This window comes from Bombus vosnesenskii, unplaced genomic scaffold (genome assembly GCF_011952255.1).
Source record: "Bombus vosnesenskii isolate JDL3184/JDL3185 unplaced genomic scaffold, Bvos_JDL3184-5_v1.1 scf7180000013270, whole genome shotgun sequence".
Taxonomy (NCBI): Eukaryota; Metazoa; Arthropoda; class Insecta; order Hymenoptera; family Apidae; genus Bombus; species Bombus vosnesenskii.
In genome coordinates this window covers 342,886-368,661 of record NW_022882928.1, presented here as the reverse complement: position 1 = coordinate 368,661, position 25,776 = coordinate 342,886, and the positions used below count along the sequence as shown (strand labels likewise).

The following is a 25,776-nucleotide window of genomic DNA, read 5'->3' as shown; positions in this document are numbered from 1 at the left end:
GTTATCATAACAAAGTAATACACATTATGAACGAAACTTAAACATTTGTAACAAAAAGTATGTTTTAAATAAAATAAAGTTGATAGAAGTTTAATTCTTTCAATGATATATCTTCAATATGTAGAATACTAAACATTTTATATTTTATAGTTACTTACTAATAATAATAATAATAATAGTCTGTGTAGTCTGTCATGTTATGGTTCAAAGTTTAACTCCTAATATATTTTCGTTTTGCCTGTGCCTCGCTGTGTACAAATGATTGCGAAGGTCAAATATATCACATACTGTAATGTTACATAATTTACAAGGAATTTGAGTAATTCCAGTTTTCCTTGGATCTCTATAATATTAAAAAGGAATATAAAATAATTGGGAAATATCACTTAAACTTAATAGATGTTCCGCTAATTTACTTACTCAGTTGCCAATAATCGTAAATCTTTTATATGTTCTATAATTTCATGTATTTCATTTGCTTCTTCCAATTCTAATGCATTATGGAGTCTGTATATACTATTAGTGATCATGGATTGTTTATTAGGCCGAAGCAACAGCTTTTCATTATACAAGTTCCATTTATCAAAATTACTAATTAATTCTGTAGCTTGAATCTTTCTTTCTTTCTCAATTAAGTTGAACAATGCATCTTTTATTCTATTCTGACAGATAATAATTTCTTCCATATTGTTATTGCTATTAAATTGTTGATTAATTTGCATTCCAATATTCATCCAATGACGTAGTCTATTTATCTGATAAACAAACGAGGAAACTAAACAAATATACTTAAACAAGAAAAAATATTTAAAACAATATGAACTGCTCTTACAAATTGTAAATCATCTATAGTAATTTCGGTGTCAAAATAAAGTTCTATATCGTGTTCCGGATAAATACTATTCTTTCTAATAGGATCAAAACCTAATCCACATAATGCGCCAACATAACAGGTTCCAAAATTATTGCGTCGCAATTCCATATATGGCGTAAAAATCAATACAATTAAGGCAGTTAAACCAGGAATACGTGGCATTAATGTTGTATTATATAATGTTAAATTTTGACCACGTGCACTTTGAGAAATGGATGCTGCTACTAAAAGTCGGTGAGAAGAATCTTCAGGATCAGTGTCCAAAAGAACAGAATTTACCGAATTCATCGCCATTCTCACAGTTTTATCTCTACCAGCCTTAATAAGATGGATTAAATCAATTTCTAGTGGTGAAAATGGACCTCGTAATTTTTCTGATGTGTTGCATTCTGCAACTGCAGGAGGATCTGGATAGATATCGGACATATTGTCTTGATCATACTGTAACTTTTCATAGTAATAACATTGTTCATCCGACATATCTGATTGTTGCAATCTTAAATTATGATTAAAACGTGACAAATAATTTTCCTCTTTTTTTATTGCAAATGTTTTTTCAAGAAGACACTGATTTATACTAATTTCATCTTCTTCATTTTTATGAATTAAGTCAATCACAACAACGCTATTGACAACAGAATAAATTTCTCCAAAAAGGAAACCAGGTTTATTAATTAATATCCAGAATAGATCACATGCAGCCTGTGACCAATCTTCACTGAAATTATGTGCTACAGATGGTCGAATGTTTGCTAATTTGCATTTGAGCGCTAATGCAGGAATATCAAAAATATCACTATCATTCTCCAAACGTTTTAAATCGCACAATCGACATTCACTTGAATAACCATAATCAATAAAAAATAGTCGTACTAATATTTCTGGTAATGATACATGACCTTCCACTACTGCCCGAAGATATGTTTTGCGATTGTTTTCTTCATATGGAGCGATTACAATTGTGCCAATTTCCGGAGCCACCTTGAATGTTTCAAATTGATGTTGCATTTGTTCAATAGCTGATTCTATTTTATTCAGTCTTTTCATAATTATAGAATTACGTTGTTGAGCCCAAAAACAACCAGGATTTTTAATCTGAAAATTTAAGTTATAGATTAACTTCATATTTTGTAATTTGGTTAGAAATACGTACGTTTTGCATAATTAGAGGAATGCGAGTTATTCGCAAACCCGGTAATTCAGGTTTAATTTTGTCCTTTAACACACTTTTAGGAGTAAAATAGGATTTTTGCTTTAAATTCATCTCAGTTGCTCGTTGCAGAGCCATATCTTCATGTAAAATTGGTATCTCTATGGGGATATTGCAATGTCTCATTCTGATTGCTTTATAAATAAATGGAGATATTTCTCTTGCTTCATTTTTATGTTGTTTTTCAGACATTCCTTGAATGAATTGAACGTAAACGCGAGAAGAATTGTCAAAAGATACATTTATTTTTCCAGTAGACATCTTCAAATTCTTCTTGAAGATATCCTGAATTCTGCGGGCATATAATAGTCCAGGTTGTTTTAAAGGCCAACCTTGTAAATATACTGTCCTCAAGGGATCTAAACCACCTAGTAATTTTATTCCAGCATGTTCATTCAATTTACTTTCTGATGCTGGTACGTTATTGATAAAGTAATTCGGATAAAATGCACCAGCAATTACAATTTTTAAAATAAATGGCCGTTCGTCTTCTGTCCAAACAACTTTATTGACACCGGCACTTTCTTGTATACCTAAGTTTTCTAATCTACGCGTTAATTCTGTTACCAGCGCTTTAACCTCGCGCAACACTCTGATTTGTACAAAATTTCTAATTGCCCACTTTCTTTCTTCTGCATCACTATTTAATCGACGATTAACTTTTTCGGCAATCCATACCTTATATACATTCATGAAAGTTACACAGTCACTGCAAGAATTAGCTGCCCAATTAAGTCTGACATTGAAGGCCAACAGTTTTTGTTGAAATGGATTATTAAGCATATCTTTTACAGACAAAGCAGCTGCGATAATTATTGTATCTTTTAAAACACTAAAAACATGGCCTAACATAATTAGTTTCGATACATGGATATTTAGTGGTAGATTAGCCATAACTCGACCGAGATCTGTTAATTCTCCATCAAAAGGTTGTATTTCATTGATCTTATTTAGCAATGCTCCTGTTTCCTTTAATAATAGTATTGTGTTTTCTAAATTTCTAAGATCAGGTGGATCAAGAGAAAGTGCTAAAATAGCTTTAGGTTCTCCCATATCTAACAACTTTGATTTGAGGATTAGATTTTCTAATGGAGCTCGTAATATTTCAGGTGATACTTCTTGGGGCAAAACATTCTATAAATTTTATAAAGTTTGAAACATATTTTATATTAACATTGTTACGTTTTTAAAAATGTTTTTTGACAGAAATTACCTCATAAAATGTTTGTGGTACTAATCTATATACTCTACCATCCATTACTCGACCTGTGCGACCTGCTCTTTGTTCGCAATTTGCTTTACTCGCCCATTTTAACTCTAAGCACGAAAAATTCGTATGTGGATCCGTAATAAGATGTTTTATTAAACAGAAATCAATTACTGAAAAAAATATAAAGTTAAATATTGCTTTATATACAAACTTTCTTTTGTTGTAGTTTAACAAACCATATTTTACATCAGGAACAGTAATACTGCTTTCAGCAATATTTGTAGATAAGATAAGACGACGATAGCCATGGGGTGGTTTTTGAAAAATCCTCTGTTGTTCTTCACTTGTAATTGAGGAATGTAATATCACTATATCCCACTTACTCTGTTCATGTTTTGGTAAACACAACAAATTATTAATTTCCTCAATCTCATTAATTCCTGGCAAAAATATGAGAATCACATGTCTCTCATAAAGATTTGTTTCTGAATCATACTTTGCATCATCAGCTTTCATGTCTACATCATCAAGAACTTTTATAAGATTAACACAAAATTCCAACATTTTGCTTGTAATACATGGTTTGGTAGCAGAAACTTCAGGTATCTGTAACAAAGTAGAAATATAATGCAATAAATACATCCAAATACACTAAATTTTAAATATTTTTATTTCAAATAGTAACATGAAATATTTACCGGTCCTAATGTAACCATTTGACAAAGATAATAGATACCAACATTAAAAAATGTTTTCTTTGGAATGTCAATAACAGGGGCAGGAACAAGTTTATTTCCCACAGGTGAAGAAAAATATTTAGCAAATCTCTCTACATCAAATGTAGCAGACATCAAAATAACTTTTACTGAACGTGAATTTGTATATAATAGCTTTCGAACAACAAGGAGAAGAAAATCCATATCTTCATTCCTTTCATGAACTTCATCAAGTATGACATGTGTATAGTCCAACATGTTTTTGTTATTTACCAATTTATGTAAAAGAACCCCAGCAGTGCAATATGTTAGACGTGTATCTTTACTTGTGTGGTTTATCAGACCTACTTGATATCCAATAAGGGTACCTATTGGCCACTGTCTTTCTTGGCTGACACGTTTTGCGATGCTTATAGCAGCAATTCTTCTAGGCTGCGTAACTACGAAATAAAATTATATATATTGTAAGAATTCTATTTAAGTATCTATTTAAGAGTTCAACTAAATTATTGCAAGAACATAAAATTACCTATAATATTACAATGAAGTCTTTTTTTATAACAGGAATCTAAAATAAATTGCGGTACTTGTGTAGTTTTGCCACAACCAGTCGGCCCTTGAATGACTACAACTGAATTAGTTTCAATCATAGATACTATCTGATCTCTTTTATTACTAACTACTAAATTAGGATTTGCATGATAAGCAAACTGATATGTTTTGTAAATGTTTAATGTTTGTTCATTTTGCATATCTTCCGTGACGTATGTACCTACTGATACATTTTCAAGACCACCTTTATCATTTGTATTATAATAACTTGCAGCCTAAAAATATATTGAGTTAAATAAAGTTCCTAATAATGTTCAAATTATAAATTACTATACCCGCAAAAGTTCTTCTTCTTCTTTTTGTACATATTCTGCTATATAATCTGTTCCTTTCTCTTCCCTTTGAGGATTTGTATCTGGTAAAAATACATTCTTAGATAGTCGTTTTTTCCGGCTCGTTGGGCCAGGTAATACCACTGGTCTATCATAAAAATTAGATAAATTACATGTATTCATCTTATATAAAAGATACCTAAAACAGTAAATATTTATATTTATTTTTAATTAATCTATACAAATACAATTCATACAACTGTTAAAATATATCTTGTGCTTCATTTTAATACCTTACAGTTTACACGTTTTTCGATAACCTTTAACAATGCCTTATTTTTTCCGTTAGTCAATAAATGTGCCCTAACAACTACTTCGTAGTTCGTAAACATTAGCGAAATACATATCATAATACCACATACCACAGGCGAGATGGTATAAGATACTCTGTAATAATAACATATCAGTGGGTATAAGTCTGAATAATGATAATACACAAGTCAGGACCGATGAATTACTATCGTTTTAGTATAACAATCGAAATATTGTTATATTTTTCATCTATCAAATGTACGTAAATATGATGTGATTTTAAGATATATTCATTCTTTTAACTTCCGTAAATTAATAATAAAATAGAAGGATAGGGGTTCAGATTTTTATTCCTACGTCCCTATAAAACATAACGGTCCTTTTTCAGATGTTCTTGGAGAACTAGAAGTTTGATAAGTAGATAGTTAGGTGTATATTAAGGTATGTAATATAACTCAAGTATTTTACGTTTTCAAAATAATTCCTTATAATTATATATTAATTAATATATTGTACAAAAAATTATTATAAGTTTTTATCCCGTTAATAAGTGCATTTATCTTAAGTAATAAGATAAATACAGTCCTGCCGCAATAATTAACTGCGGGTCGGGTCCGGTTTATTGACTTAATAAAGAAGGATTTATGTCAGGAATTTTGCCTTAATAACCTCAGTTAATGAGTATGAAAATCTAATACTCAATTCAAAATACCAAGATTCTAATGTGTTAATACGTCTGTCAGGATTTAAGACGAGTAAGATTAAAAAGTCTACATATTAATAACACTGAAGCTCGTTTACAAAAGTTATTCACTCGGAAAAAGTAGTGGGGGTAACAGTGGTCAATTAGTAAAGTAAAACTGTAAACTAAATTTAAACACCAATTATAGATTATTGCATTTATTATACTAGCTATAAATAAATCCTTTACACATTTTTTTTTACAGTTAACTATTTTTCATTTTCTACCTGCCAAATAGTGTTTGCAGCCTATCCCCAATTTACAAACCATTATGTTAATGTAGATGATATCTGGTAATATGAAGAATACAAACAATTACTCTCAATGTGGACACAAAATAAAAAATATATATTTACATAAAATGTCTAGAACTATAGAAAAAGAAGGGACAATGGATTTGTACGTAGCTTTATATTATAATTTGTTTAGAAGTTTATAACATTTTTTTTTATTTTTTTAATATATTCATACAGGAATTGGTGGCTTTTATTTGGAATCATTGTAATACTTACAGCAGGGACAAGATTTTACAAAGTTACTGAACCACAGCATGTTTGGTAAGAACTTAGAGAAGAACATTAATAAATTATATTTATGTCTGACTTATGGGATATATCTGACATATGGGAAATATTGGGTATTTTAGTTGGGATGAAACTCATTTTGGTAAAATGGGAAGCTGGTACATAAACAGAACATTTTTCTTTGATGTTCATCCACCTCTTGGGAAAGTAAGTGGCATATGTGTGAGTTTTTATTTATGATAACATATTAAAACTCTATATTATTATCTTTCAGATGTTAATAGCATTATCTGGATATTTAACTGGATATGATGGAACATTTCCCTTTGAAAAACCAGGAGATAAGTTCGAAAATGTTAAATACGTTGGTATGAGAATTGTAAGTGCACTTTAATATTTATTATATTAAAATATTGAGTAATACTTTATAAATATGTTCTATATGTTCCAGTTTTGTACATTTTTAGGTGCAACGATAGTTCCTCTATCATATCTCATTGTATGGGATTTAACAAAATCTATTCAAGCAGCTGCATTTTCTGCACTATTTATTTTATTCGGTATATATATTATATTTATGATACTTTTTCCATATGATAAAATAAGTATATTGCTAAATAATTCATGTGTTTCAGATGTGGGATTATTGACATTAAATCAATACATTTTGTTGGATCCTATATTATTATGTTTTATGATGTGTGCAACTTGGGGAATGGCTCATACGGGTTCTCTTCGTGATGAGTCATTTACATGGAAATGGTGGGGATGGTTATCATTCACAGGAATTTCTCTTGCTTGTACAATTAGTGTAAAATTTGTTGGTTTGTTTGTTGTTTTATTAGTTGGACTTAACACTGCTTTTGAATTATGGAGAGAATTAGGAGACCTCACAAAATCTATGGTAAGCTTCTTACATGTATCAATCGTTTAAAGTTAACAAATCAATTTTACTCCTACACCTTTACAGATAAATGTAGGGAAACATTTGTTAGCTCGGTGCATTTGTCTCATCTTTATCCCGATATTATTGTACATGTTGTTCTTTTACATTCATCTTACTGTATTAAATAAAAGGTAAACGATTTATTTATTGTATATCTACACGTTTTTAATGGATATACTAATAATTTGAAATATTTCAGTGGAAGTGGAGATGGATTTTATAGTTCTGAGTTTCAATCCTTATTAGAAGGAAATTCTTTATACAATGCAACAATGCCACGACAGTTAGCTTATGGAGCTACAATCACATTGAAAAATCATAGAACTGGTGGAGGATATTTACATTCTCATTGGCACCTTTATCCAGAAGGCATAGGAGCTAGACAACAACAAGTACTAATCTTGTTACTTTATACATATATTTTGATAATACATTTTGATAAAATATTAATACATTTTTTCCATCAGATTACAACTTATTCGCATAAAGATGATAATAATTTATGGTTAGTAAAAAAATTCGATACTGACGATATATCGTCGGAGCCAGAACTAGTAAAACATGGTGATCTTATACGCTTAGAACATGTTATTACCCATCGAAATTTGCATTCGCATAAAGAGATTGCTCCCATTTCTAAGAAACACTATCAAGTTACAGGATATGGCGAAGTAAGTCTATCTTTTTATAATCTTAATTATTATTACTTTTAATTATACAATTACTTTTATTTTTATTTTTAGAATGGTACTGGTGATGCTAACGATATATGGAAGGTTTTAATAGGAAATGGCAAAGATGGAGATGTAGTTGAAACTGTAACAAGTAAATTAAAATTTGTACATTATTTACATCATTGCGTTTTAACATGCAGCGGTAAAACATTGCCAAAGTGGTTAGTTATGAATTTTTATATGTTTTCGAATGAAGAAAGAAAATCGAGAAACGTTCTATGGAAATTATAATTTTTTAGGGCGTATAACCAACAAGAAGTTTCCTGTAATCCAAACATGAGAGACAAGAATGCATTGTGGAACATTGAAGACAATAATTATGCGAAATGTTAGTGTCTAATAATTATGAATATATATATATATATATAACTAATATTAGCACTAACTAACATTAACACTAACATTATATATATATATTATATAAATAAATTATATAAATAATAATATATATAATATTTTGGTAATTAATAATCTTTTTTACAGTACCAAATGTCAGTTTTCAAGTATATGCACCTGGATTCTTAGATAGGTTTCTAGAGTCACATGCAGTAATGTTGCAAGGAAATTCTGACTTGAAAATTAAGGAAGGGGAAGTGTCATCGCGTCCTTGGCAGTGGCCTATTAATTACAGGGCAAGTTACATTGTTATCAGTAATGGGGAAATATAATTAAGTCATAAATATATTGCAGGGTCAATTTTTTTCTGGAAACAGTTTGAGAATATATTTACTAGGCAATCCAATCATATGGTGGGGCAATATTATATTTTTAATACTTTTTATCATACTATACGTCCATGCTTGCGTGAGACAACAACGCGATTGTGTAGAAACTCCTGCTGTCCTTAAACAAAGGGATAAAATATTAAATGCAGGAAAATGGCTTTTTATTGGTTGGCTCTTGCATTATATACCATTCTGGGCAATGAGCAGAGTTTTATACTTCCATCATTATTTCCCAGCTCTGTTGTACAGTTCAATGTTAACTGGAACCACTTTAAATTATATTATCGAAAATTTACTTATTTTATTTCCAAATAAAGTTGGAAATGTTATATATCACACAATAGTGGGGATTGTTGTTTCAAGTAGCATATACAGGTTAGTACAATGCAATTGAATAACGAATATTTAACGGAGCAATTATATATTATTTATTCACATTATATAGCTTCTACTTGTTTTCTCCACTGGCTTATGGAATGGTTGGTCCTTCTTCACTAGACTCTGACAGTCCAATGCATTCTTTGAGATGGATGGATACTTGGGAATTTTAATAAAGACTGTTTAAAAGTGTTCTAATATTTTTAAATTCACGAAAGAGTAATATAAAATGGTAAAATCAGTACTTACATTAACAAAACATGAGAAATATATGACTTGTACATATCAATAAATTTTTATACGTATATGTAAAAATATAAAAAATGCCTTATAAAGCTTGTTTAATTTTTTCTCTCAATTTTTATTTTTCTGAATATTTTTTTATTAAAAAATAGCTACATCCCAATAAAACGATTTTATAAAAGGAAAGATATTACGCTACTATGATAAAAAAGGAATGCTGTATAAACACCCACGATGTCTGGCTGCTTTAAAAGATTTGGAGGTGAGCGTGGTTCGCTCAGCTGATCGACCCACATGCCGGAGCTGCGCCGTTGCGCGTCTCAATTCTCTATTAAGCGTCCGATTAAGGGAATCATGGTTCATTGAGAATTCTCTCTTTATCTTTGGGTATTATTTAGTTTAGTAAAATCACGTCGAGTCACTCGATGCATTGAGTCACGATTTATACCAAGTTCCCTTTGTTGTAAGCGCAAGTGAATGGTAGCGCGTATCTTTCTGCAGTAAACGATCAATAAACAGCTCCCGGGGATTTTCAGTCTGTTGAGCACGAACGTACTCTCACGTGAGATCAGGGATAGCTGTCAAAGCGACCACGTGTTCTTACGAATATCCGGTACGTGTTCTCGTGTTTATGTGTTCGTGTGAAACCGCATGACTAATCTTATTGATGATCGACCACCAGATATATACAACGGCCGACGAGTCTAGTGAAGTTCTAGCTCCTCCACCAAGACTCTTGGTTCTTCCTAGACCCACGACATTAGATTATAAAAATCGCGCGAAATTAAAAGCATCTGGCTCGTGCGCGTGTGTATGTGTCTGTGTCTGTTGTGTGTATGTAGGCATTCGAAAATCTTATCATAATAATGTCAAGTGATACGTATCGAATTTGATCTGCCAGTAACGTAGTTAGTCGTTGCTCTACTAACGTTGTCGAAAATATTCGATTGGCGACGACGGTGAACTCGCCCACTAATTTCGATTATCTGACAAATTCGTCTGTGGACGAACAGATTTAAAATGAATTGTTTAGGGACACTTGTTGCTGTACTGAGGAAAGATAAACAGCTTGAACTTCATCCATCTTGGCTTACCAGCCGCAGCCGGCATTGCTTCGACCCTTCTGAAACGTAATCTATCCCGTTCCCGTATGGAATATGTGTGGAACGTTACAAACATATGTGACTACGTTAATCGGATGTAAACGTGTAGGCGTGTTGACACGCAAGCAAAGTTAACATGTGTCGCTATATGTATATATTTTAAACTGCTATGTTACTCTTACATTACCGATTTATTTTAAATTCGTTCATAACATTTATTCCCAGAGATTTGATTCAGTTAGATATAACGTACCAATCGAGTCCATAAAGCATGATAATTAATCTCTGCTTTTCATTGTTTTAAACGACCACTTAACAGCTTTCCGTGCATTATTCCTTAGACCGTATATGTAGATATTAAGTGATTCTAACTGAAATACAATCCTTAAGTTATTCGTATAGAATCGAATATCGGTTTGCGCATCCATCGTAACGCGTTCACTGAAAAGTAATTCGAATGCATTATAAAAGCGAGCTCGCAAACGAATCGACAATTAACTATTGAAGACAAATTGGTGACTGGTCGCGTTATAGAAAATCAATTTTTCATACATTATTTAACAGACTCGTTCGATTATCACGATACTTGGCTAATTTATTTCAAGTAGTATACGAAGCATTGAACGGCTGTATCTCTCAATTTCTATTCGTATCTCGCTACGATTTTCTTAATAATTCTCTGGTACTAGTCCATAAGTCACCAGATAATTTTCTCACTATGTTTTTTTCATTACCGTATTATCGTTTAATTCATATTATATCTTCTATATCTACAATAAATCTTGCTTTCAATTTCTGCGCTTCCGATGGATTTATTCGATTACTTATTAAAGTATTTCTACCGAATTTAAAAAATTCGTATTATTCGAGATTATAATTTCTACGACGACGAGTTTCAATCCGATAGGAACGCTATTCTGTATCATGGCACGGAAGCGCAGTCAAATAAGCAATCGCGTCTTGCAAGCGCAGGAAGCGCGGGAATTGGCAACGGTATTTGACCTCTTGGTCGCGCGTATCACACGTATCGCACGAAACTTCGTCAATGTCTGAAACGAGCCTCGTAAAAATCAACAGTTAAGGTATAGTTCATGTTACTTCATTTCCTGCTCGGGAATTACCACGAATATTTCCTGATTTATATCGCGACTGATTACTGGCCACGCGTAATCTTATCCACTCTGTTATCTTTAATCTGACTCTGCAAAATTGTGATTCCATCTATTAACACACTCGCTCTTCCAGTTAAGAAATAAATTCTTACCGATACGTATATAATTTTTTCTGCACAGGTTGTCGGGACAACATACCTTCTCCGATCCGTCGAAGTAGCTTGTTATGAGGCGAATAGGATCTATAATATGCGAGATATCGTACTAGTTATTTCGTTCGCATGGATCTTCGCGATACAACGATGTCTGTGCAGCAAATTGGAACGGGTTGCTCAGCGACCCGACAATGTTCTCAGCGACTATTACGCCTATCGTCACATCTCCATTATCCACTTCAATGTTCCGGATTGCACGGTGGCTGCAGGATTCAAGTAAACTTAGAATAGCGCGGAAAGAATCGAGCCTCGACTATTACTTTGTTCTATATGGAAAATGAATGAACATTGTTTATTTCTTTTAGGTTCATTGCAAAAGAACTAAAGTCTGGTGGAATAGGTAGATGCTCAGCTAGAAATGTTTCCGTGTTTCTGAAGTCTGGTAGCTTACCGTTCGTGCAGCCGGATGGATCGAAGATCGCGGCGAAACTTATGAAAGGAAGACGCCGATATTATTCGCTAAACATGCAAAGCAACGGGGATGAATATATGCTAAAAGTCGATGCACCCGCGCCAGGCGATTGGTATGCTATTGCGTTTCGATCTTGGAGCGACCCTGATAACGGAAAGATCATGCAACAAGGTTGATCATCCAAAAAAAAAAAAAAGATAAAATATAAGGATCAATTGACGTTAGCACGATGATAGCGGTTGAAAATACGTATTGTTATTTCCAGGACTTGGAGCATTGTGCTATACAGTGTTGGACGCGGAATTGCTTTTAGAATCTGCCTCTATAGTCTTTCCAATGGATCCGAAATACGAGTACGAAGTGCATATGAACGGAAGCTCGGACTCGGCTGTGATGCAGTTGTTAATACCCGATGAATTCGTGGATTCTAGTTTGTCATTAAAGTCGACTTGCGGCGAAGAATGCAGGATCGCGGTCCACGTGACTGCGGAGGATCACATCACGGGAATGATAATGAATACTACAAACGCCACGGTATTCTTCAAACCCTATTCGGACGCGTTTCACTATGTTACCCTCCAGTTGCTCTCCGGAGAGCTCTAACGTGTCCTTACAGTTGCTCGACAATTCTCCCGCTTACGATTTGGATCAAGTGAAGTCGGTGGATTTGACGAGGAAGTCCTTTCCTGACTTTTTCTTCTTCGATTACGAGCACTTGCGGGGAAACGGCACAAAACCATCGGCGTTTAATTTAACCTCAGACACGTTGTCCGTCCTCAGCTTCGAAATCGGTCGAGTGTACGACGTCGGTGGAACTCTGACTCTAAGTTTGAAACTAGTTGGCGCGAAAGACAAGGAGAAGAAGAACGTCGTCGTGGTCGCGTGCATTTCATTAGGTAAGCAACTGAAAGTCGAATAATAAGAGAGATATAGTCGTTAAAACAAATCCTGATTTACCAGGTTATTACTCGAATATCACTGCCGGCGGAGGCTGCACTCGAATGGAGAACACGACAGCTGCAGACATTTACGTAAACTATACAGGACCAGCCAACCTTTACGTTCCATTCCCGGAGCCAGGAATCTGGCATATAAGTCTGAGAGCATTTTGCGTAGAAGAAAATTGCCATTGTATAGCAACTTGTCTGAACGGGACCGCCTGCGAGGACTGTGACTGCATGATCCCTTGTAACACCACATTAGAGAGTCGTATCTCTTCGTTATCTTGCATCGAAGATAGCTGCAACTCTCACGGGAAATGCATGAATTACATGAGCGGCGGTTTCGTGTTCGCCGCGTGTTATTGTTTCGGCGGTTACAGAGGCTTCGATTGTGTGGATGACACTTATGTTCTCGACAATAACGACGTAATAATCCACGTACTATTGCTAACGTTCAGCAACCTTCCATTTATTGGTTCCGTTTACGGCCCGCGTAGAGAGTATTTTACGGAGGCGATGGTTTACGCCGCTGTGATGTTTTTCTCGACGTTCTATCATGCCTGCGAATCTGGAGACGATGTGTGGCGTATGCATCATGAGAATGGACGTTTTACAGTTCTGTGACTTCTTCAACGCCCTTCTGTCCATTTGGGTGACGTTGATAGCAATGGCTTCGTTTGGTCCAAAGCTCACTGCTTTTTGTCAAATAACCGGTGCTGTTATTCTCGCCATGAGTGCCCAAATGGATCGTACAGCTCTATGGGTATTTCTCCTGCCAGCCATAACGGGCTCTGCACTGATCGGTTTGTCCTGGGGCATGAGATGCAAAAGAAGGGGTACGGTTTGTTATCCATCGCGTCCCTACAGGTGAGTAGAATGTTTTAAGAAATTTATAAAGGAGATTAGTTTTAAGTGAAATTTGTTTTCATTTACAGAAGCATTTATTTTCCGGCTGGTCTCCTTGTAGTCTCCCTCGGTCTTATTTGTTACGCCTTTCTGCAGACAAGAAAGAATTACTATATTGTGCACAGTATGTGGCACGCGTGTGTCGCTATAGGACTCATACTCCTTCTACCGAAGCGACAGTATATGAAATGATCGTTATATAAAAATGTTCTCTTATATTTACCAAGTGAAAGTTATTGAAAAGTGTTATTGTCTAGAAAAGAAAATCTCGTTGCCAATTTAATGAAAGAATCAGGTACAAAAAGATATTTCTAGCAATCGAAAGTGCTCGTAGACGACGGTACATCGAGCATATTATTGTAATTCCTAAAAACCTTATTCTTATAAAAATCAGATAATGTTCATAAGATAGGTTCAGCTACTGAATGTACGTTGTGAAACAGTACGAAATTCACGACAATGTTAATTGCTTCAATGTTGTCTATCGTTATATTTGCATAATTAAGAAGCTCCAAACATGTTTTTATATCACGATTAAGATACGTTCCAGAATAGGATTATTCAAACGACATTAAGCTTGATTGCTTGTGTTTGTTGAATTTATTAATGTCAACTAAATTACATAGCTTTAACAATGCGTTCAACGAAGATTTATGTATTTTGCTAAGGACCAAAGAACTTCTAGGATATATACATATAATTACATGTGCAGAGTATAACAGAGAATTTACAACATCTTTTCTGTAAAAGCGAAACTGCACTTTACTAACGTGAATATATCATAGTGCTGTATAATCTGTAATTAAGAACGAATTCCTCGAGAACTATCTTGGGGGCTTAAGTTCCAATTCGAATATCGACGGTTCGATATTTCACGTTAATTTGACAAAGTTCATTTTAATTCTCTTAGGAATCAACACCTCGCACACGACTCATACATTTTAATGGAAAAATTCTATATTTATGTACGCTCTAAAGGATTATCGTATCTACATCGGAGATCGTAGAACCTTTAAAATAGCGTACAACGTTGTACATCGTGTTCACACTGAAAAATAACAGATCGTCACGCTATGTAATTATATACGGTCCTGTTTGCTTTACACGAGGATTGTGTAAAGAATAAGTGTCTACGTCGAAGGAAAGTCGTCGCGTTACACGCCAAACTGCGCGAACTAGCGACTTCGTCATATTACGCGGGAACAATTTCACTTTTCTCGGTTCGCATGCGTGTAAGACCAAATAAACGTAAAAGGAAATTGTTGCAATTTGTTCCTTTTTTATTTGTTAAAAGATACTTGCGACTAATTTCATTTACGAATAATATTTCAATTGCATCACGAGGAACTGATCGTATTTATGATAAATGACTACTCGATTACGTAAATGAAACCGTATAATATGATATACGGTTTATCATATGGCGCTAATGTATTCTTCGTTACTATCCTGTTCAACTTTACCTAAAGACGACTACATTTCCATTACGCTTCAATGTCCGAGAATCGTAGTAGGATATTTTACCGCGTAATCAGAAATTTTCACTCTTAGCGATTACAACGTCCCATTTCCTGTGGGCGTCGTGGTTCCTGTATTAACTGCGGCGACAGTGGTAATTACGTTCGATAATAAAGACAGTATCGTTTCCATGGAAAATCCGCAATGTGAATAAGTCCGCGAACAATTTCGACCGGCTCTCCCTGCTTCCACCGCTTCTTGTATCGCGGTTCCTTCCATGGCCGTACGGAAAATCTGATTCGTCGTGATCGTATCGATCACGCGATCGAACGACGAGGCCTTCTCATCGTCGCTTAGCTTATTGGCCTCTTTCACCGACGAGGAGGCCTGTTGCGAATAAGTACAGACGGCTCGTTGCATGCAGGATGTCGTGTCGATACCGTGACGAGCCAGAACGTCGTCCATTCTTGTCATGATTTGAGCGAAGCCACTCTCCTCGCCTACGATAGAGACGATTATTTTGTATTAAAGCGAAATTCATGGTTTTTCTTATCTTCCTTTCTTTTAAATAAAGCTTTAAGTAATTTACTTCTTGCATAATGGCCGTAAGTGCCAGAAAGAATGTAGAGTAGTTTAGGTATGATGAGGATGGAACCTATCCCTATGATGGCGCCCAAGAACAATCCTCCCAAGTCCTACTATCTTCGCCGGTGCATACGTTGATACTCCGGCAACCCTGTGTCGATGTCTATGTTACTTAAATATCGACGATAAAGATCTAATTCAACGAAGATTGCTTACACGCTTCCTGTGCTGGCAGGTTCGTGAAACCAAATCTGAGTTCTTGGCTGCGGTCCGTAATATCCCGTCGTTGTCACGTCACTTCGCTTTGTTGATGTCTGCACTGCGCTTGGCTCTGAAGGCATAGCTATCTGATCTTGGGACTTTGCGTTCCAGTAGATCATGGAACTCGGTATGAACCTGTTTACGATTTGTTTCGCTCAGTCGTGAGAATTATCACGCGAAAGAAGAATGAAAGGAGATAAAAAGCAAACTGAGCTTGGAAAAGCCGTTTGAGTAAAGAAGCGTCTTCATTATGCTCCACTACAGAACTCAGCAGAATCTTACCCTCCATCGTCAAACTTGGGGTTGCCTCCGACGATCGTCGCCAAAGATAACAAAGAGCAGGACAGGATTCCGGAAATTAAGCGACATCTACGACAAAGATTTCCAAACAAGATCACAGTGAACATTTTCTTTCGCGAATTTGCTACCTCTACGAAGCATACCTCCATGGAACGTGAAAAATAAATTAGTCCTCGTGGCTGTGTTTGTATCGGTTTGGCTCTGAAGAAACTGGGCGACACGAACGTTGTCCCTGGCATATATAGTCATGCACCTACTCCGAATCGTCACGACACTTGACAAACCATGGACATAGTGGAGCCGGTGGTTTCCGCTTTCATTGTTAGATTTCCATGGGACTATCACGGTCCGTGACCCGCTCGTCTCTTCTGAAGAAGCAGCGATACGCTAAACTGTCGCTACGAATCACTCACGACGGCATTGTTGTCGAGCCTGAAATAATTTATCTTTCGCAAGATCGATAAGCATCTGTTAACGCGTTCACCCACCTCTTCCTAGGTTCATGACGATTTCTTTAGAAACAATCGACTACGCGATGTTACATTGCGGAAAATAAGACGTTGTTTATCGTAATCGTTGTTGTAATAAAACCATGTTGGTACATAGATTTTATTTCGGTCAATCAAAGTCCGTGACAACGATCGACGATGGCGATAATCCTGCAGCAATTTCGTAAATGAAATGGGAAAGGGCATTTCGTGATATTTTGTTCGTAACAAACATTGAAACGCCATATGCGTTTTCGCGACCATCGTTCGCCGTCTACCTGATTTTAAGACGAGGAATTCGTTCTGCAGGTTGCTCTGGAAAATTCACGAAAGTCGAGACTCGTATGCGTGCACTGCCAAACCTCACATATGAATGCGCACATAAATTAAACAAGTACTGCCAGTGTTTCTCGATCGTTATCCTGCTGTGTTTCATTTTAATTTTAATGAAACAACGCTCGATCGACGAAAATATTTCTGTATGCGTGTGGCACGTTTTATCGTGCAAAGTATGTGGAAGATCCTTAAACTAGACTGACCTTAGCGAAAATAACGAAATACGAGGGAATATGTAATTACGAAACGTGGACTCGCGCGAATTTGCGGAATTAGGCGTGACGATGAGCGGCGTAACAGCTGCGGTGACGTTGTTTCGGTACAGTAATTTAGCCAGAATTCTCTTGGGTTCGTTGAATTCCGCTCGTCGGAATAGAGGCTACTTGTCAAGAGTGGGCTAGCTTCTGTACAAAACTGCCAGCAGAATCAGGGATTGCTCACACGTATTCCGTGTTCGTTCCAATTAGTCGATATACTAGCCACTACAGATCTATCCTAAGTATAACAAAAATTCTCTACCACTGGTAATTTGCTTCAATTAGCTGCAGCAGCACCAGTTTTTACAGCTCAATTTTTTTTTTTTTTTTTTTTTTTTAGTAGAACAATAAAAATCATGAGAAATTCGTTCGAATACTACGTTATATTATTATCGCTATGTTGTCTGCTGCACCTTTCTGAATCGAAGGATAACGTTAATGGAAAGGCAAAAACTTCGAGGACACACAGTAAAGTATTTGGAAAGCATCCAAATGGTGGGTTGATCTCGTTCGATTCGGAACAAGAAGAATTTCGTGTAAGTTTCAGAAAATTCGGGTAATTGTTAACTTTCACTCGATTCAGATAAAAAGTCTTCTTATTTGTAATAATAATAATCGTCACAGATTGATTGGGCTGTGACTATTCCTCCTTTCGATACCGTTCGAACATAAAATAGGGGAGAATGGTGAATTTCCATCGTTGTTCAACGTTAACACGAAAAGCCTTGGAATTGTTGGATTAATGGCCACCCTGTTTGAGTAGTTTCACCATTATTCTCTAAAGCGCATCCTCAGTATAATTATCGTAAGTAAATGATACTATAATTCTCTATATTCATTAATAGTTTTTTCTTCTCTTATCGTATATAACGTTAGGCTCGACGGATAATGGACAATGGTTACATATAGGGAACGCTATTAATGAAATGATGTTCGGCAACGATTACGTGGTTCCGTGCATGCAACGTATCGTTTGTTCGATCGTCTCAGTAGCCGCGAATTCGGAGAATCCAACGAGTACAGATAAAATAATCGATGGATTATCAAGGTAAGATTAGAGAGAGAACACTCAGAAACTTGATATTACGAGGATGTTTTAAATTGATTTATTAACAGTCACAGCTGGTTCAAAGATGTTACAAATGGTACGATCATTCAAGATGCTGTAATTATCGGACGAAAGGGAAATCATAATTGCGCTTACATTTATAAGGATTGTTTAATAACGCCGAAGCTTTTAAAACCGTGATGGACGAGCTTGGGATAGTGTGATGATGTAACGCATATTCTCTATTACTGTACAAATACAGAAGGAGTATTTATGTACAAAAATGAAGGAACATCGGCTTTTCACACTTCAAACTCACACTTTACCACGCTCAAGGAAATACGTTATTATCCTGCGCGAAATATTTTCGCGTGCACTGCGTGATCAGTCATAATCACCGTCTCTTTAGACTTTCACTTTTCGTTAACTATTGTATGAAATGCTTAACGACTCTTCTGCGACAAATTAACGTATTTACGTGGTCCGCCGTCTTCGCAATCATATTATTTCAACTAGGACGCGAATACAATACAAAGATAGTTGAACAGATGTCCATTTTATACTATTCCACTTAACGTAGATACACGGGTTTTATTTTTAGTCTGATGTGATTTCTTGTGTAAAACCGTGTGATTATAGCTACGGACCAACGGTCGTTTCACTTTCATCTCGAAGTTTCCTCCGTAACTAGCGAGTTCGGGGAATAAAACGGCGACAACAATCTCGCCGCATCTACGGAACCCGACGCTTTAGCAAGATCGTGCGGCGATTGTTCCGTTTTATCGAAACATTCCGTCTCCGCATTATGATCCAATAAGAATTGAACAGCAGCTTGTGTGTTATTATGTAGCGCTGCGAAATGCAAGGGTGTCCTCAGAAAAATCCTTCTGCGAAGGTCTGCGTTCGCTAATTGATACGACGTTAAACGCTTCACGTTTCCAACGGCTGCAGCGGCACATTTTCTCTCCTATTATATATGCGCTTCCGTGTAAGTGTGCACCATTATGTATTAGAATATTAATGATCTGAAAAATCGAAATGGAAATGGGACATGAAATGGAATAAATGCGAAATACAAGGTTCGAGTGATATTATACCTCGTGATGGTCGAACTCTATCGCGTCTGTAAGTGGTGTACGGTTAAATCGATCTTTGATGTGAACGTTCGCACCCATTCGTAAAAGACAGTGGACGACTTTTAAATCACCTTCGCAGCAAGCAATATGCAATGCCGTGCGACCATCTGCGTTTTGTTGCGATATATCTGCACCCTAGTTGAAAAGTATAAACTACTTTAAGAAAAGAAATTGAGTGTCGTATGAATGGCTTAATTACATATACATACGTATCCTTTCAATATTTCGAGTTTCACGACATCGTGGCTCCTCACGGCAGCGTTTAACATCGCAGGGAAAAGAATCGATCCCAATTCTTGACGTTCCGCCGTTGAAGAAAGTCTCAGAGATCTGGCAACCGCCTCCACAAGATCTATATCCTCGAGATACGGCGGTCGTTGAGCAGTTAATTCTCCGCGGAGATTCGTCTGCATCATTTGACGCTTCGTTTGTAAATCCCATTCTTTCTTCGATAATACGTAAGCGAGTTTAGTCAACGTAGCTTCTGGTGTCATATCAGAACCCGATATTACGCCTGTAAATTTTTAAACTTTTGTATTTAGATCCGCTGCAATTTTTGAATCGCGAATTTTTAACATAATTTTAAGTGTACCAGCATCCTCGAGAAATTTTCCAGGTGCGTATGAATTCTTAACGCAGCCTGTCGCGCATTGTGTAATATTGACGATGATGACTCCGCGTTTTGTAGCTGCGGACAATTCTTTAATTATATCCTCTCGGTTCGTGGGCACGTTCCCTGCTCCATAGGACTGTAGCACCACACCTTCGATCGGGGGCTGTAGAAACGCCCTTACCAAGTGCGTAGTCATACTTGGAAATATCCGTAGCAATCCAACATTTCTGTTCAAGGACGCGTGTACGTGAAACTTTTCCAACGTAAATGGTCGGAATATTGCCCGATAATCCACTACAATGCACATACATATAGGTATATTACAGTGACGCTGATAAAACGGCACATATTAAAGACATTCTTAAACTACAATTGTACACGTTATGTATGTTCTCTTTAACTACATTTTCAATATTGTAATAGTAGTTTGTAAAGAAGTTTAACACGTGCATATCTCAATAAATTAACATATACGAACACGTTATTTTCTATGATAATGCCAATGTAACTACCAGTTTCCAAATATAGATTCCTGATAAGAATCTTCGAACGTCATAGAATTGTAATATCATATGGTACGTATTACGCTATCATTGCATGTATCGATTTGCATTTAGAGTTCCATTTAACGGACAAAAGAATATCTCGTGGAAGAAGATTGCACGAAACGAGCAAAACCACAGTCAATTAAGCGAATTGTATCCTGTAATTGGGTCAACTGCTAACCTTCTATCGTGATGTTGGCCTTAGCCAACGGTGGAAAATTCGGTGAATCGAACGCCTCGAACGAAGTGGCCGATATTTTACAGGTACGATTCCCTCTCATCAAGTTTGTTCCAAAGTATACGCATACTTCCGGTATGTTGTAATTTGCAGCTATTATTAGGGATGACAGGAAGTTATCCAAACCGTCGCTTCTGCTGTCGAAAATTGGGACTTGAGAGCCAGTTAAAATAACTATTTTGCCCAAAGATTCGAGCATAAAAGATAGAGCAGATGCCGTGTAACTTAACGTGTCTGTCCCATGTAGAATTACGAATCCGTCGAAACGTTCGTAAGCTTGCTAGAACAGCAAATATCCAGTTGAGTGTAAAGCTTATTTAATTAGTTAGTTAGTTATTTCTCTTTCGGAACTCTTTGTCTACAGTTTACAATAAAATAAAATTTAAATTACAAATTTAGAAATTACAATAAAATAAAATAAAATCTAAAAATATCCGGTATTTAAAGTATTTATTTCCGAAAGAAGAGATATTAATAGCATTTCAAGCACTTTAATGAGCGTAGTTGCGGTATCGGAAAAATCTCTACGCTATGTTCTAACGTTATTTACGTGCTTTCATGTTTCTCTCATTTCTTTGCATACATTCCCGAAAGAGGTCTTATGAATATATGTATATATCTGATTAAACCATACATATAGCATCTCCAACTATGTATACTTGCATAGTAGGAGTTACCTTGATATCATGGGCAATACGAATCCAATCGTCCATTGTCATGTTACTAGAATCACAGAGCGGCGAATATTCCAATACGTTATAAATGACACGTTTGCTGTCTGTCGCAGTCATTCTTTAAAGAAAAACCAAATAAAAATAAATACCTACTAGTTGGTCAGGTATCGTTACGAATTTATCAGGATTATTAACTTCTTCTTTTTTCAATCACTAGATCGATTATGCACTTACGGAAGTACAAGCGGCCCCATCAATCCGAATCGTTTTTCCGCGTATTCTCGATCGTAAATGTGTGGATAATTTCGCAGTTTTTTCACGAAAGCGTTCGCTTTAGGGACGAGAACTATAGTAAGATAATAAATCGTATTATCTTCATAGTTTTAACGACAACCATTTCAATCATAATTTCACGTGAAAGAGAAAGAGAAACGTATTACCTCCATCTTCATTTCTAATCATTCCAATGGTACCGCCGGTATAAAGAACGAGCACACGACTTTCACGGACACTTTCAATGGCCAAAGAACCAGAACTATTGTTTCTAAGGTGCTCCATCCTCTTTTCTTGTGATTGCCAACGTGATCCTGCAACTACTACATACACAATAATGTGTAGATATATGCATATGACAACGAACTTGCCCCCCTATAAGGTTATCTCCATCAATTCTTGGAACTCATGGCTCGAGGTTCTATGTTATCAATGATCTCCATCGATGTATTGTAATTCAAGCCGATAACGAATTACCGGAATAGGAAAAGTATAATCTTTTTTAATTTTTTATTATACTGTTAGGAGAATTCCTTAATCGGATTATTGACAATCGTACAATCAAAACGATACCAAACGCAACTATATTTGACCAATAATTTTTAACTAAACTAAAGAAATATGTAAAATGTGATGAGGAGTAATAAACCTGATTCTACAATATCTCATTACCATAAAAGTATAAAAATAGAGTTCGTGAACGAGCTGAAAAAGCGATATAAGAATGGAGAAAGAACATTGCATAGAGACATCTTGTGCCTTTGCGCCTAATAACGCATACGCATTCGTATAGTAAATATGTAAGTATAACACCGATCAGCTAGCGACATCAGTGTGCAGGTTGATTAGACAACACCCTCTATGCAGCGTTCTCTTTTTATTCCCATATTGCATCCACTTACACAGTCACGTATGACCCGCGTACTCTATCTTTATATCTCTATGCTTATTAGACTCTATTTATTCTGTTTTATTCGCACTGCCTACTTCCCAGTCTTACCCTTGATACACTCAGGGTAGAGCAAACAGAAGTCTAGGTCACCTCTTCGGATGTATGGACACGTACCATCTGGATGTATGGACACGCAACACTTTGTGTGTTTGTAACTGATTCTACCGTGAGCGCTCTATGTGTCACGATAGAATGTTACTATGACACTACGAAGTTTCTGTAAGGAGCGATTTGTTATATAATTTTTAGCGATTATACGCAGATCGAGATCTCAATACATGTAACACTTTCCCAACCGATATAAAATATGGAGGTTATTCAAGATATAAAACAGAAACCGCTGAGGATTAGTTCATTCAAAGTACGCATTTTTCACGGTCAAGAGTATAGAGTTTGAAAGATTGCTTGAAACTGGAAAGATGCATTTAATGCATGAACGTGACTATTATACTGTCTACGATCTATCTAGCATAAGTAATTTTTATTTAACCTAACTCAATACGCGTGCTTTAGATAATGCCAGTTACACATTCTTGGATTCACAACATTGCATCATTTTCCACTTGGCAATTTCTGTTCGTAATCTTCGACTCATAGAAAATTATGTATTACTTGTACAAAATTTTCCTAACAAATACTGATACTATCGTGTAGTAAATTCTAAGTAGGCGTATAAGCAAATTCTATGAATTATTATAAACTATTTTTTACACTGGTTTATTTTTTTCAGAATTTATTTGTATAAACAATTACCGTTTATGTGTATAAGTATAATCCAATAATGCACCATCTTAAATTTACTTTTGTATTGACATTTGCTAAACATTTAAGCTTCTTAACAATCTTTAAGTTTCGGATTTAGTATTCTAAAAAATGCAATTTTTTAAATGTAGACTTTTAAAATAACAAATAGTTTACAAACAGAATACCTTCGACTCCATTAACTGATCAAAACGTAGCTTAACTATATCGTATGTAACCAGAAGTAAAGATCCACAAAGAGTACTCATTAAGTTAGCAGTTAAGCCTCTATAAAAACCAATTGGACCATCTTTTTCTATGATAGTAGTGATCTGACGGAGTATTGAATAGTCGCACTCAGTAAACGAAACTTTAAAATTCTCATTAAAATTGTTTCAGAATTTTTTACTGACCACGTGTCGCACTGACACGAAACTTCTCGAACCACGGCCGCTCCAAAGCATTTTTTGTCTAGACGTTGTGTCGAAGGGATAGGATACAATTGTCGCGATCCAAGAAGATAATTGAGCAAGGGCCAAGGACATAAAGAATGGTACGTTCATTGTGTCATGATCTGTTGCATAATTGTTCAAATATGTTCGTTTACCAGTTGCATAAAGACCAAAGTAAATGGACCTACAAAATGCATTTAAAATTTTTTATTCACATCACCACACTATGGGGTTATAAATAAATTTTTATTGTCACGATATCTATTTGTATGTTGTCCTTTCATCTATCGTCAAACTCTTATTTGCAGATAGAATCAAAAGTAATCGTAGGTTGAGTTTTGTAAAATACAGGGCACCTAGTGTATAATGTAAGAAATAAAGAATCAAGTTGAAATATTTAAATGTATAAATTCGTTCAATAGACGGTCAATACTTTTGAGATTGATTAATCAATTGATACAATTATTGTTAAATACTCCAAACCTGTATAAAGATAGCCCGCAAACCGAGACAGACAGTCCTTGATATAATCCTTTTAAACCGTCGTTTTTGTAAATTTTGCATATGCAGTCACTGAATCCGTAAAACTCCCTCTTAACTATCTTGCTGTCGCCAACATCTACGGTTATTCGAGTATTGCAGAAATGAAGGGGGTAGAGAACCGCACAGGATGTTAAACCGACGGCACCGCCGGTCATGAATGGCAAAACGATGTGACTGTAATTCTTCGATTCAATCATCTACGTAACACTATTTGATGTTTACGCGCGCAAAATTATATTTAAAAAAGTATTCTTATTAATAATCTATCGGACAAACTTTTTGGAACATTCCGTAGTATATATTGTAAAAGGAAAAATTAATTGCTTGGGCTGGAAAATATCGACAAATATTGAGAACATTTCCGCGCCAAAGAGACAGGAACCCCTGTTCCTTAGGTATTCTAATAAGTGCATTTAAAACGCCAGAGTATGCGGATCGTTTCGCATGTCCTATTTGATGGCTACTCGCCTGTGTCTGTAAAATCAATTTAACCCTTTCAACCGGAGCAATCATAGTTCTAAATATGATCGCCAAAATCCCGGAGATGATGAAAGAAGATCCAAAATCAACGGCACCACCGAGTAACCGAGTATCTAATACATTGAGTAATTTAACGTCAATAGAATCAGATTGTGTTGCGCATTTGGCTTGGTTCGCCATTAGTACTATTTTAATAAAAATATTTGTTA

The 25,776-nt window shown here is 35.6% G+C and overlaps 5 protein-coding genes, 1 long non-coding RNA gene and 2 pseudogenes across 9 annotated transcripts; 4 read left to right on the top strand and 4 right to left on the bottom strand.

Moving 5' to 3' along the window:
• Positions 1 to 30: 30 nt before the first annotated feature.
• Positions 31 to 5,328, bottom strand: LOC117230981 (probable ATP-dependent RNA helicase spindle-E). 3 transcript variants are annotated; one of them, XM_033488986.1, is made up of 10 exons: positions 5,193 to 5,328; positions 4,898 to 4,977; positions 4,540 to 4,837; positions 3,993 to 4,450; positions 3,531 to 3,900; positions 3,298 to 3,464; positions 2,028 to 3,218; positions 833 to 1,969; positions 421 to 755; positions 31 to 343 (listed from the first exon to the last, which is right to left on the bottom strand). In XM_033488986.1, exons 1-10 carry the CDS (start codon positions 5,302 to 5,304, stop codon positions 205 to 207), a joined length of 4,287 nt encoding a protein of 1,428 aa, XP_033344877.1. In that variant the 5' UTR covers positions 5,305 to 5,328; the 3' UTR covers positions 31 to 204. The 3 variants fall into 3 exon arrangements, with proteins under 3 accessions (XP_033344877.1, XP_033344878.1, XP_033344879.1); XM_033488987.1 differs by having other exon boundaries at positions 4,898 to 5,093; positions 5,188 to 5,278; XM_033488988.1 differs by having other exon boundaries at positions 5,188 to 5,205.
• A 44-nt stretch (positions 5,329 to 5,372) lies between these two features.
• Positions 5,373 to 9,562, top strand: LOC117230982 (protein O-mannosyl-transferase 2). Of its 2 annotated transcripts, none has more exons than XM_033488991.1 (16): positions 5,373 to 5,464; positions 5,595 to 5,647; positions 6,232 to 6,347; positions 6,422 to 6,505; positions 6,595 to 6,679; positions 6,747 to 6,851; positions 6,924 to 7,032; positions 7,108 to 7,376; positions 7,443 to 7,549; positions 7,618 to 7,810; positions 7,886 to 8,089; positions 8,162 to 8,313; positions 8,392 to 8,480; positions 8,636 to 8,784; positions 8,843 to 9,252; positions 9,323 to 9,562. In XM_033488991.1, exons 3-16 carry the CDS (start codon positions 6,232 to 6,234, stop codon positions 9,426 to 9,428), a joined length of 2,178 nt encoding a protein of 725 aa, XP_033344882.1. In that variant the 5' UTR covers positions 5,373 to 5,464; positions 5,595 to 5,647; the 3' UTR covers positions 9,429 to 9,562. The 2 variants fall into 2 exon arrangements, with proteins under 2 accessions (XP_033344882.1, XP_033344881.1); XM_033488990.1 differs by having other exon boundaries at positions 6,187 to 6,347.
• Positions 9,563 to 10,024: 462 nt separating this feature from the next.
• On the top strand, positions 10,025 to 14,823 carry LOC117230986 (transmembrane protein 8B). The gene is given in 9 exon segments (XM_033488995.1): positions 10,025 to 10,111; positions 10,758 to 10,763; positions 11,901 to 12,144; positions 12,234 to 12,511; positions 12,606 to 12,933; positions 12,935 to 13,236; positions 13,301 to 13,865; positions 13,867 to 14,148; positions 14,217 to 14,823. Coding segments are annotated over 7 exon segments (2,100 nt in total). The 5' UTR covers positions 10,025 to 10,111; positions 10,758 to 10,763; positions 11,901 to 11,962; the 3' UTR covers positions 14,380 to 14,823.
• On the bottom strand, positions 14,769 to 17,111 carry LOC117231105 (annotated as a pseudogene).
• Positions 17,112 to 18,122: 1,011 nt separating this feature from the next.
• Positions 18,123 to 19,144, top strand: LOC117230995 (annotated as a pseudogene).
• Positions 18,950 to 23,456, bottom strand: LOC117230984 (L-asparaginase 1-like). Its single transcript, XM_033488993.1, is given in 10 exon segments — positions 18,950 to 19,873; positions 19,875 to 19,945; positions 20,018 to 20,191; positions 20,266 to 20,570; positions 20,649 to 20,963; positions 21,396 to 21,732; positions 22,130 to 22,244; positions 22,361 to 22,472; positions 22,567 to 22,719; positions 23,400 to 23,456. Coding segments are annotated over 9 exon segments (1,836 nt in total). The 5' UTR covers positions 22,685 to 22,719; positions 23,400 to 23,456; the 3' UTR covers positions 18,950 to 19,584.
• A 49-nt stretch (positions 23,457 to 23,505) lies between these two features.
• LOC117230996 lies at positions 23,506 to 24,993 on the top strand. Its single transcript, XR_004492893.1, has 2 exons — positions 23,506 to 23,712; positions 24,492 to 24,993. It is a non-coding gene; the product is annotated as an uncharacterized LOC117230996 (long non-coding RNA).
• A 326-nt stretch (positions 24,994 to 25,319) lies between these two features.
• On the bottom strand, positions 25,320 to 25,772 carry LOC117230994 (ADP/ATP translocase 4-like). Its single transcript, XM_033489006.1, has one exon. The coding sequence runs from the start codon at positions 25,745 to 25,747 to the stop codon at positions 25,343 to 25,345; it is 405 nt and encodes a 134-aa protein (XP_033344897.1). The 5' UTR covers positions 25,748 to 25,772; the 3' UTR covers positions 25,320 to 25,342.
• Between the last annotated feature and the right edge of the window lie 4 nt (positions 25,773 to 25,776).